The sequence below is a fragment of the Camarhynchus parvulus genome, chromosome 7, assembly GCF_901933205.1.
Source record: "Camarhynchus parvulus chromosome 7, STF_HiC, whole genome shotgun sequence".
In the NCBI taxonomy this organism is placed as follows: domain Eukaryota; kingdom Metazoa; phylum Chordata; class Aves; order Passeriformes; family Thraupidae; genus Camarhynchus; species Camarhynchus parvulus.
In genome coordinates this window covers 12,338,033-12,350,889 of record NC_044577.1, presented here as the reverse complement: position 1 = coordinate 12,350,889, position 12,857 = coordinate 12,338,033, and the positions used below count along the sequence as shown (strand labels likewise).

Genomic DNA, 12,857 nt, shown 5'->3' with positions numbered 1-12,857 from the left:
AAAGCAAATATTATTGTACAGCTGTGTTCAGACCCAGACAGTAAAATTCTGCTTCATGTAGAGAAAGTAGATTTTTCTACTTTGAGAATTGATGAAACTTTTACTTTTCTAACTTAAATTTGGGGAAGATTTCAACAGGTAATGTTTTTTTCCTTTGTCCCTTATTCTCTGTTTTTTAATGATCATTTTTGTTGGGATTGGAATCTGACTTAGTGTAGGTCTTTTTTTTTTAAATATGATAATTGAATATTTATATTTTACTAGAGATTTTCAGTTTTCTTAGTCAACTAATTCAGAGGTGTGGCATAAAAAAGGGAAAAGTGGAATGTCTCTGGTAAAATCAGATTCTTTGAAATTGTATTGCAATGAAAGAAAAAATTAAGGTTTTTGATAACTTAAATAATTCTTACAATCATTGTTGCTTGTTCTTATGTACATGTTACGTATTTCAACTACATATGAAGTACAAAGGGGAGGTATTGAGGAAATAATCCAAAAGTTTTTTCAAAGAGGAAGGAAAGTATTTGAGTTTCTCTCCGACTCCTCTGCCAAAGGATATCTTTGGAGTTGTGCTGTCCAGTTTTTTTTAAATGTCTTTCCTGTCATCAGGACACTGTTCAACATCAGACTATATTCATCCAGTCTTATGCATTTACAAAGTCCCCAGTTCCAGGTTCTTCTGCTCCATTTGCAAGGTAGATGGAGAAAAGATAAGAGTTGTTCAAAAACGTAGTCCTGAGGACTCTGATTACTCTGAAAGTACCAAGGTTTCAAGGAAGGACAGGATTTTGGCATGTCCCTCTGGAATCGCTCTACAACTGTCTTGTGTGCCTTTGTGTTACCCCTTGGCAGAATGGTTCCAGTAGACCTTTGCCAAGAACTGTTTGAAGAGATCATATTGAAACAAGTTACTGTTGTGAAAGAGGCTCTGTAGACCTCCAGATTTGTATAAGGAATTTTTACAGGTGCTTCCTGGACTCCCAGTCCCAACATTGCTCAATGTAGAGCTGCCTGGTTTGTACTCTGCCTTACAAGCCACTTTTCATTCCATTTCCTCTAAAAACCTTCCTGACAGTGGAATGCTGCTTAGAGAGTCTTAAAAAGGAAAAAAATTATGGAGACCAACACTGCAGTTTTTTGTGTGTGTGGATGAGGAGATCAGGATTTACAGCTGTGACACTGAGAGCATATAAATTTTACTTTGTTCATTTCCAGATCTGATAGGTAAGAAATTATTCCCTCCTCTGTGTAAAGGTCCAGAGGAAGGGTAACACAGAAAGTACACTTATCTTTGATAAATTACTGTAAGTCAGATTGCCTCATCTAGGTCAGAATGGAGGTACCTCTGTGAAAATTAATACCTCAACGTTGAAATATTCAGCCTTAAATGGATAATATGTGCAAAGATTTCTGCCAGCAGGTACAGGCAAAGTTTAGACTGTATTTTTCAGTGGAGTCCTCTGCAAAATGGCAGACTGTGTTCTTGTTCAAGGTGGCTTAATGATCTCAAAAGATGGATTATTTTTCTTACAGTGTTACAGTAATTTACTGATGTTGAATCACCTAGAAATGAATTTAAGAGACTGAACACTATGATCTCTTTCTGTGTCCTTATAGAGGAATTCCTTTGTGAGAAGATTTCAGAAGAGCAGAGCAGTAGTTTCCTTATTGTAATGACCCAACATATACAAGAGTAGCTTCCATTAAGTTTTATCCCTTATTACTCCCTATGTCATAAGCCAGTTTACAAGTTTAAGACAAGGAAACCAAAATAGTTGGTTTTCCTTAGCCGTAAGGTTGAATGAAGTGAAACACTCATGATGTGAAAATTCATCTAATAGGTTTAATCTTTTGTCACACCCAAACTCCAAGCATTTTTCTTGCTGCAGTTAGAACATATATAATTAGGGAGTGTTTATTTATTTATTTATGTATTGTTGTGATAATTGAGAATTGACTGCTATTCTGCTGTACTTTTCAGACTTTTCATCATCCATCAATTGCTTTTTGGCTCCATTCTCTATTTCAGGATAAAAAATTTGTGATCCTTAATTATGTTGCTGTTAATTAATGACTCTTGAATTACTCTAAACTCAGCAACCTACTGTATCCTGTACTAGCAGATGTACACAGCATTTAGCAGTTTGGGGAAGACAGAGAGTTCTTGCTGTTAGTTTTTGGTTACTGCAGAGACTTTGAATTACTTTAGAGTGTGGGTTAGTAATTTTGAAATCAGTGGGACTCCATATACACATGAGATTCTTCTTTGCAATTTAACTTGCAGAATTAGGCCTTTATTTGACTAGTGGAGTACTGTTTGTTTATTTTAATATAGAACTTATGTCTCAAGTGTGTGTGTGCGTGTTTGTGTGTGTATATTTATGAAACAGGATAAAAAAATCCCCACATATTTTAAAGCACACTTCACTCTGCATGGAGTCTATAAAATCTTTGTCCCTAAGTTCCCATTTGACAGGGAATTAATCTCCTTGCTTGTGGTCTATTGTGACTCCATGAATCTATCAAACTTTTAATCTCTAGCATAGGAGATGTACAGAATTTTTTCCTGAAAAGCATTCCCTTAAGGATTACAAGTAAGGCCTCGATGTCTTGAGAGACTATCTGAACATAACAAAATTTCTAGGGTGTTACCTGAAGCATGTTTCTAGGGTAGGATTTGGTTTAAAAAGGTGTTACCTGTTTTAGGTCATATAGATAAACAGAGAGTCCTGTTGATAAATGCAGTAACAAAGAAAAATATTACTTATTAGTAAAGGAATTACTTTAAAAGTTGAGGGATTTATTTTTTCCTGAGGTGGAATTGTTTCCAGTTTCCATATTCTTAATTATATAATGGATACAGTAAGTTTCTGGTAATCAAAAAGAAAGTAAAGAAAGTTTTTTATTGCCAATTTATTTAAATTTTGGCTGGTTTAAATAAGCAGTAGCTTGAGGATGTTCCTTTTTAGAGTCAATAATAGCATCACAAGCTGAAAGGAATTTACAGGAAAACTTCTCATTGAAATATTTGCAAGCATTCAAAGAAAACCAAATAGAGCCCATGTTAGAATTTTTAAAGCTACACTATTTGATAAACAAAGGTTTGTGAGGAGATTTGAATTGTTTATCCAACAGTGGATTATATTCTAAAGTATTCCTGTGAGGAATTATTTCATGTTTTCATTTCAGACATATACGTGATGATTTCCTGAAAAATTGTTCCCTTTTCCCTCCACACAGTGAGCATGGCCGCTAACAGGCTAATAGGTGCAGTGGCAGGGACCATTCTGGCCTTGGGGGTGATTTTTGGAGGCACAGGGTGGGGAATAGAGTAAGCACTTTTCTCAGTTTGAGTTCTCTGTCTGGTGCCTTGGTGTGTGAGGTAACCCTGTGCACCTGAGCCCTCTGTGTTCCCCTAGCTTTGTCCTGTGGTGACGTGTTTGTCGTGTGATTTGACTGTGTCTGTGTCATGTGGTTTGCTCATGCAGTGTTGAACCTTCTCCTGTCTGGGATAATGTGGGGCATAAAATAATAAGTTTGTGAATTTTTACATTATCACCATAAAATTAAATGTTTAAATGTTTCCATTACACCAAATTACGAAAAAAAAAAGAAAAAAAAGGAAAAGGAGAAGAAAAAAGGGATTTCTTGATTATTTTGCAAAATAGACTGAGTAATGTGAGCTGTTTTATTACATGCAGGGCTTTTAGTCTAATGATCAAGCTAGGCAGATGAAAGCTGGTGATAGTCATACAGACAGGTAGTTTTACAGTAAAGCTTCTGAAGGTTCTGTTGCTAGGATTCTGTTACCTCAGGATAGCACAGTGCTGGAGTGTAGTATCCATGTATGAAGAATATGTATGAGCAATTTTTATTTTCTTTTCATAGTTCTAGAAAATGGTAATCCTAAGTGTTATCCCAGTACCTCAATTTAACAATGGCTATGATTTATATAAATTTGTGTTTATGTATATATACACATAAAAAGGCCCATGTAAAAGCTATTTTCATTCTGCACTCACGGTGCAAACTACAGATGACATGACTGCTATTTTGCTGCTCTGAGATTTTCAACTTCTTCATGTTTCTAATTCTATATATGACATCTGGCATGTGACAGTGGCACCTCTCTGAAGAGGGATTTGTTTAGTGGGGCAGTCTGTGATTTCCAGTCAGGCTGAGTGCAAAGGCATTCACACACAGTTCTAGTCCAGTGAGGCAGCATTTTGTGTGTCTGACTCTGCAGCTCTAGGAACCTGTCCATGTATGAAACTGATCCAAAATTCTCAGAAGAGTAGAGACCTTTGCATTCTCAGGGGACAATTATTAGAAAACAAATAGAAGGAAGGAGGTAATAGGTCATTTCCTTGAGAAAGATCAGATCTGTGTTTCACTGGTAGCTTTTAAAACTGTTTGCTAAAAACTGAAGACTGTGAAAGTTGTAGAGGTTTGGGGGACAGATTGCGGAGCAGAAAATTTACCTACAAGTTGAGGACCACTTGCCTTTTGCTTACATTCTGCCTTGTTCTCTTCTGTTTGTCTCTTCCCTCACCTGCTGTCTCAAGCCACTTGGGTCTGACCAGTGTCCCTGACCATTTGTTCTTGCTCCTGTGTCCTTCTATACTAATGCCAGCTTTTCTTAATCTCTCCTCTGCTTTTATCACTCGCTACCTGACTCATTCTTTTTGTTTCTATTCATTCTTTTTTCCTGCATCTCATCAATATTTCTCTGTCCTCTGGTTTCTTCAGATACAAATGTGCATTCAAGGCAAGCCACTGCTACTTTTTGTTGGTTTATAGAAAGCACACAGGGAATGCAAATTCCCTCTGTGTTCCTAATGCCCTGCTGGCCATTACCTGTGTGGCTGCAGGGGAGGCTGTGAGCACCACAGCCTCATGCCAGGACCTGTCCTTCTTCCTCCTTCCTCACCACTTCACTTGCAAATTGTAAATGCATGTTCAAAGTGCTGAAATAACTTTAATTACTCAATGATTTATGAACTTATTTCAGGAGTCATGGGGGACAAAATGGTGCAGTAGTTTCTTTTCCAGATTTCATACCAAAATGGATACTTAGTTTTGATAACTTAAACTAGAGGATTTGGCTGGCAAAACAACAGGCAAGACAAGACATCAGATCACCAGAGTTGCTGTTACCTGCAGGACAGTCTGCAGTTAACTTGACTTTTCTAATACTGGCAGAGTTTCAAATGGTGTGTATTCGTTCTTGTAGAATCTCTTGGGTGATGATGAAGATTTTGGGAATAGTCTGAAGTCTGCTCAAGTTTCAGATGTGTTCTGCTTTAACACCTTCAGTAGGATTTGTATCAGGGTCCTAAAAGATGGCCAGGAATGGTACAATAGCCATGCTGGGGCAGTGTCCTTGCAGGAAAAGGAGGTGTGCCTGGCAGGAATCTGCAGGAGATTCCTCCTGACAAATCTGTGTCTGCAAGTTCTGGCAGTGCTGTGGTGGAAAGAACAACGTGCCAAAGTGTTGCCTCTTGTGATAGTCTGGATGGAAAATGATCCCACAGTGTGGTGGTTATTAAGACCTGCCTCTTACTTCTGGTTTGTCAAGCAGCTGAGTTCAGTGGCAAGAGGTTTATTGAGCTGAAACATATGCATTTTTATTTTTCTTCGTAAATGTCCCTTTACTGGTAGCAAAATTCTGGTTTATTAATAATACAATTTATTTGATAATGCTTAATAAGACATAAGGCATAGATCCTTACAGTAAGGTGTAACGCATAAAAGTAATCTCATTTTAAGTACTTTTATGTGCACAGTCTGTCTTAAATTGACCCATCAGTGATCCTCTTAGATCTCTGTGTTTTGAAACTGGGATTCAACAGTTGGAGTACTCCAGTCTCATAAATAAGTAGTTGCTCTTTAGTCATATTACCTATTCTACAGGCTTGAATTTTTTTATATTTATACTTTTCTATTACCTGAGCCTAATTGTTTAGTATATTATCATCTTCTGCTTAAATTGATTGAATTATTTAATATTTACAGTAAATAAAACCAATACTGATTTTCTTTATTTAAAGAATAAACTGATGTTTGGTGATTAGATGTGCTCTATGAAATGGATACACATCCCTGGGCATTAACAACCAGGGAACATAGTGAGAAGAGGGATGTAAAAGTGTTGATTTGGCACATCTTTATCTAATTTATTACTATGCTACTATAAATTAATCATTGTGCCTCTTTTGTGAGAAGATGGCATTTTACACCTGGAAGAAATTTGTTTTAGAATTTTTCAAGGCTTATTTATTATAGATTTTCAAGGCAAATTTATTACAGATAAATCACTTGCTGTGTTTTCAGTCCTTTGTTCTATGAGATCATTTGATGAAATCCAGAGCAAACAGTAGATCTCAGTCAGATATGGTGGCTCATTAGGCTGCTGTTACAAGCAAGCCTTAATTGGAACAACAATGCCTGCAGGATGGCACTTACCCTCCACCATGCTCAAGCCTGTTAATTTGAGCCAGGTGTGATTTAACTTTAAGTCCAAATAAGATACATTCTTCCAAATTGTGCAGAATTACCTTTTGATTTTTGTTGTCAAATTTGTGCACTGTTCATCTCTAAATCTCATTATATTTTTCTTCAGTCCAACTATTTTATTCATGTTCCTGAATATTCTTTGTGTAGGAACTGCAGGAAGCAATTTTTAAAATTTGTGGTTTTTTTAGCTAATCAGAATGTCCAGAAGCCCTGGGGTGAGAAAGATGTGGTGGAGGCAATAAAGTTAGGTGGCTGCAGTAAATTTTAAAACTTAGGGCAAGTGCTTATTGCAGCGTGTGGGGTTGGGCAGGAGGTTTTGTAATATCGACCTAACAGCTTAAAACTTTCAGTTGATGAAGTTGCCCTTGCTCTTTCTTTGCTGCTCTCTGGCTGCTCCTCTTTCTTCCTTAGCTGTGTGACACTTTTCCAAACTCAGCTCAGAACAATTAATTGGGAAAATTTCAATTGCTGTGTAGAAGTGTTGGGTTGGGGAGAGTGGGATAGGGGTAAGAGCTATTTTTGAAGGCTGTTCCTGAATATATAAATGGTTAAACAAAAAGTGCATGATATGCTGTAGAGGAACTGTTGAGTTGTTTTCATTTTGCAATGTTTTACATCAAAGACTGCAATGGGAAATTTTTGTATAGAGCAAATGTTACTCAAACCTCTGTCCTGTGTAAACAGAGCACTTAAGGGTCAATTACTAATATCTTATTTAGGTGTTCTCTTGCCCTCTTCAGAAAATTGCACGAACATATTTTGTGCTGCTTCTTTTTGTTGCTCTTTTTTCTGCTCCACCCTTCTCCACTTTGTTGTTCAGTAGCTTCTTGAGGATGATGAAGAGATGCTTTGATGTTTGGAAAGCTTAGTGGAAATAAACTTTTTTTCAGCTTTCCCTATTATGTAATCCTTTGCTTTTGTTAAACAATTGTATATTTAGCATTGACGTAACTGTAGGGTGTCTGGATTCTGATGAGTAAATGGTGCTGGATGCTCTCAGCTCAAAAAAAAATATCTGCACCTTTCAGGAGCTCCATGAAAAAAGAGAGGGCTTTTTGATTTTTTCTTTCTTTCTCATTTTCCATAGTCTTAAAACATACAGCATTCATCCTTTTCCCTCTAAGTTAAGGAATTATTCACAACTATCTTAGTGTCTTCAGCTGACTGTTCATGAAGCAGATAAAGGAGTAAGTTACAGTGGAATTCACTGTCTAATACTAGGTTTTCATCTATGGTAGAAGTCAGCATAGCACAATGCAGAGACCAACAGCTTTGTTTGTTCCTATTGTTAAAGAAAAGTAAATTAAGTTGGGCTTGTTGAGACTGGCTAGAGGCATCACCTTGTGTGCTGTCCATATTCCCTGAATTGTTTGACTACCCTTCAGATGCTTCACAAAATGTGAATGAAGTTGTTGGTTCTTATGTTGTCTTACCCTAATCCTTTATCACAGGTCCTAGTGCCACCAATCTTATAATAGGCTCCATCGCTGGTGCCATCCTGGTAGCAGCTATTGTCCTTGGGGGGACAGGATGGGGCTTTAAGTAAGCAATGCCGCATGTCTTCTCCTCGGTGGCTCTGGCATTTCTATTTCTTGCTTACATCACTCAGTTTTGAGTTCCTGCTACAAGAGTTCCAAGTTAACCCCCAGACTCTAACAGACTGCTTTGAACAGGAAATTATACATGCAGTAAACAAGCAAAGAAAATGGATTTGAAAATAGCAAATGTTATCAGGGTGCAAAGTTGAATAACAATAAACAAACTAGGTGAATTCATTAAAATTAAATTAACACTTAAGGAACAAGGTCTTTTTTCACCTCCTGTCCGTAGCATTGAAGCTGATTGAATTGGTTAAAAAGCCCCCAAAAGATACATGTCATATTTAGAATGTAGTAGTACTTTCAAACTGCTCAATTTTTTGACAAGAGATGTCATGTAAATGGTCAGTGGTGGAAGGAGCAGAGTAGTTTTCAGGAGCAACTGTGTTGACATAGTTGACTCTGGAATAGTAGACCTAACTTGTTTGTGGTTACTGATTTTTTTTTAGGTTTTTTTTTTTTTTTTGATACACAATTTAAAAAACAAATTCAGGTTTAGAGAGACCATTTTGAAATCTTGAGCTATTTCCTGAAAGATGAAAGCATTTATCTCCTAATTCTAGTTTGATGTGTTTTGTAACTCTAAGGACCAACAGATTAGTCATTCCACTTGACTACTCTGTTAAAGCAGAGTCTTGCACAAAGGTACTTAATTCCTACCCTTTCTGTAGAGTCCATTCTGCCCAGATGCATGGCCTGTAGTAGGTAAAAAAGTTCTCGCTTTAGAAGGGAGAACTCTCTCACAGTGTTTCTAACCTAACAGATCATGGAAGTAATTAAGTACAAATGATTTCTCATGGCATTTAAAGTTGCTGTTTTTTTTCAATAATATGAATCAAGGTTAAGCCATGATACAACAATAAGCCATAATTCTTCAAGAAGAATAAGTAGTAGTAATAATAATAATTCAAAGAAAAATTTCTATGGCCTCTATTCATATTTCATGTTAAAGTTGAGAAGAAAAAATTATTCCCTAATTGATTAAGGCAGTTATCAAAGTAGAATCTAGTGATAAGGTCTTAACTTGTAATTCACTTTCAAAGGTCACCTGAAAATGTTTTACTTCTGGTTTATACTCTTATATTTTTGAAGTTTCAGCTGGCCTTAATTAACTATGCATATAAGAAGGAAAATATTTCAAAATCTCTTTCAGGCCTGCTGAAAGCAGCAAATCAGGCTTTGCCCTTTCTCCTGGACAAGGCAATTAGTCCCTATTACATTGCCTGTCACTGTTGGTGTTCTCAGAAAGACTTGGCCACATTCATTGTTCTCTCAGTGCTTGTTTGGAGGGTGCTCATGGGAATTAACCAACCAAGATTCTGTTGGGGTAAAAAAAGTCTGCTTGCCCTTTTGGATGAGTTTTCTACAGTAAGAGACATTTGCCCATTACCTGGCAATTCACAGACTTGGCAGAAACAGGGTGTACATCCCTAGATGATAGGTTTGTATTGCACAGGGTAGTTTGCTGAAAACGAAATACATGTCATGAAAATATAAATTAGTCAGTTCTTCCTCTGAGTCCTTTCCAGCTGTCTTGTGCCCTGGCCATCCTTGCCCTTTGTCATCAGCACTGCAGCCCCTGCCTCCAACAGACACAGAACTTGAGAACTTGCACTAAAGAGAGGAGTAGGACAATCCCTCCCTGTCTAAAACAATACAGGATGTAATTGATTATTTATTCTTTGTGTTTCACACTTCTCAAACTGCTCTCACAAGTGATCAGCTTTGCACCCTGATGTCATTTGTTTGCCTAAAGGGAGAAGCTTGTTGTGCCTATAGAGGACCTGGAAATGTCTCCTGAAGCTCCTACTGTCACAGGAGCAAGATACAACTGTTTATTCTGTAGCAGAACCTCAAAGACACCGGCCTGGCCTAGCTCACAGCTTGAAGTGCATGTTTCTTCTGGGGGCCAGAGGGGAACAGAAGAGGTTTTCAGCTTGTACACAAAGAGGGGCTAGCACATGTAGACCCCCAATATTTGGATTCAGATAGATCTGGAGGGACAGATGAGGATAATAAAGGGATTTTAACTTTTCCTTTTTTTAAGCAAGTGATATATTTAGTCTCTGCAACTATGAGAGAAGGTAGCTAATGCTTTACAAACTGGGAGATGTGATTTCTGTTTCACAGGTTATCAGATGTTCATATGAACATACGGTACTGTGGTGTCAAGTCCATATCAAACGTAAGCTGCAACTAAGCAAACTTTGTTCATGAACTGAGGTGGGGGGTGGGGGTTGGAGGGGAAGTGTTAAAGAAACATTGATGCAAGTTCAGAGAAAAAAAAGTAAAAACAGCTCAACAAACAAATTCCAGTTTCAAGAATGAATCCAAGGTTAATTTTAAATCAAGTTAATGTGTGGACAGAATAGGAAAGAAAATATTAACTGACAATTTTACAGAATATAGAATCTCATGAGACATTTCAGGTGGTTTAAAGGCTGTGGGTAGAAACCTTGTTAAGAAGTAGATTTTACTCAGTTGAGTCTTGCATCATACTTTTAAATCTAAGTACAGCAGTAAGAACTTGATTTGGGTGCAGCAAGTCTGTGCAAGCTTTCAGTATACAGTATAGGAAGGACATTTTTATCATTAGAGTAGCTCAGGGGCCTACACTTTTTTTCCTAGCATATATTCACTCACTTCTGCTAAGCTACTGCAGTAATACAAGTCAATTAATGCCTTTGTTACTGACTTTAACAGCAGTTTTGGTAAGAAAACACTGCTAAGAGATAATACTAATAAGAGTGATGTGGAAATGTGCATGAAGAGCTGCTGCTTGTTATAGCAGAATACGAAAGTTACAGATAGAGAACTGATTGTAGGCACAATTTTATTTCCAGCAATTGTTCTTAGCTAAAGAGCTGCAAGGTTTTCTGTTTCTATAATAGAAGATTAATGGAGGAACCAAACACTTACCCAGCTATAACACATGCTAAAGTTGAACTGGTCTGGGCTGTTGCATTTAGACCCCAAAGGTTTCCACAAGTTAAACAGTGGAATGCTGGTGGCAATTTTGTGAGGAAGAGGTTTTGGTCCCTTACCAGCATTTCCATCATACATGAATTGTGGACCAAAATCCAGTCATCACTGCACAAACAGCAGCTACAATTAAATGTGAGGTATTCTCTGATTTTTTTCCCCAAACTACTGGAATAAATGGGAGGTCAGTCAGGCCAACTTAAAATAAGTTGCTTTTTTTAGTCCCTCATTTTGATAATGGGAGGACTTTTTCTTGATAATGAGGGCGTTTTTATTTCTGATTTTTTTTTTGTACACGTGACCATGTTAGGCAGTGATGTGCTGTGGCATGGAGTGCTTTTTTGACTAAAAATAACGTATACTTTTCTTTCTTTTCTTTTTGTTTGAGACTTTTTTTCTGGTTGGATTACAGACAGAAATGACCCTCATTATTTAAAGAGGCATTAAAACTTGAAATGCAAAGACTTTGATGTTCTAAGATCTTCCACATAAACCAACAAAGGACTAGGAAGCCGCATCATTCTCGGATGAGTCCTTCCCTAGAGGACACTTCTGCCCCCTTACCATTTAACTGAAGCATAGCAGAAGGAATCTTGTACTGCTATAACTCAAAGCTAGAAGTGGTGGAAATATCCAGAACCCGCTACTCACCTACTCTCCTTTATTGCAATTTTCTTGGGGAAAAGGGAAACTTGTTCTATTTGCCAATTTAAGTTAGACTACTATTTGTCTTCATTTTAGTATTATAATGCTTGGTAATTCAGGCTGAAGTTGTTAAAGCAGGTCAGGTAATCAGAACAGAATTTCAGTTCCTGCAGGGTAACACCTCCCTGCTCACCTCTGAAGTGCTACAATGGCAGCTCTTGTTAGAGCTTTGCATGTGTGTACTGTTTTCTTATTGACACTGTACCTCATGTTCCCTATTTCAGGCTCTTCTTTTAGTTCTTCCCATGTTTCTCTCCCTCATACAACATTGTTAGCAGAATATCCTAAGTGAAGAAAGGCAGTGGTTTGGTCAGTATCTTGTTCCTCAGGGGCTGTATTTCTGCTGAATAAAACTAGGAAATAAGTAAATATATGGTTTGGACAGAATGCATGATGAGGTTTGTACTAGAACACTACACCAGTGAAGATCAGGTTAGAAGAGAGCAGATAAGATAAAAGTCAAAAGAGTTTTGTTAGATTGTACTGGGAAGCTAGCATAGCATCTGTCCTCTGTACCATGTTCTAAGACTTTATAAAGTCCATTTCTTTAATTGAAATAAGCTCAGGTAACAAGGTAATTCAGTGTCTGTTTTAAGGGCTTGTCCTCTTCAAGCAAAGAGGAATATGGTACTTCCCATATAGTAGAAGGACAAGTTATGTCACCTGGATTTTTCATCTGCATTGTTGATTTAAAAGGACTGAGTAATTAGTTGTTTATCAGTAGTACATGAATTCAAGGATGCTAGACAGTACTTAAAAGGAGATGGGGGAAAAAGAAGCAGACATGTCCTTTTCCCATTGAAACTGGCAGGACAAGCAGATACACAGCAGCCTTTAACTCACATTTAACCAAGTTCTGTAATATTCATGCTTCCTATCTGGCAGTTTTGCAAGTTGGCCTGAAAATTATTTTCCTCATCTCAAATTTACCTGTAGTTTAGAGGACAAAGAATTGAGATACTGATATAATGTCAGCCTCATTCCAAAGGAGCATTAGTACTGTTATCCTGGAGGGGAAAAGACTGAAAGATTAATACAGTAATCTTCTTTCAAAAA

At 37.4% G+C, this 12,857-nt stretch overlaps 1 protein-coding gene across 7 annotated transcripts in view; it reads left to right on the top strand.

Moving 5' to 3' along the window:
* ADAM23 (ADAM metallopeptidase domain 23) overlaps positions 1–12,857 on the top strand; it is a 65,936-nt gene that overhangs the window by 48,818 nt on the left and 4,261 nt on the right. For 2 of the 7 annotated variants that reach the window (XM_030951938.1, XM_030951937.1), the window contains exon 25: positions 7,968–8,058. The exons of 2 other annotated variants lie outside the window; for them this stretch is intronic. In XM_030951938.1, the coding sequence (XP_030807798.1) occupies positions 7,968–8,058 (91 nt within the window). Of the gene's footprint in view, positions 1–3,240; positions 3,332–7,967; positions 10,300–12,857 lie in introns of all 7 variants that reach the window. 3 more of the 7 variants (XM_030951941.1, XM_030951943.1, XM_030951942.1) reach the window with 3 other exon arrangements.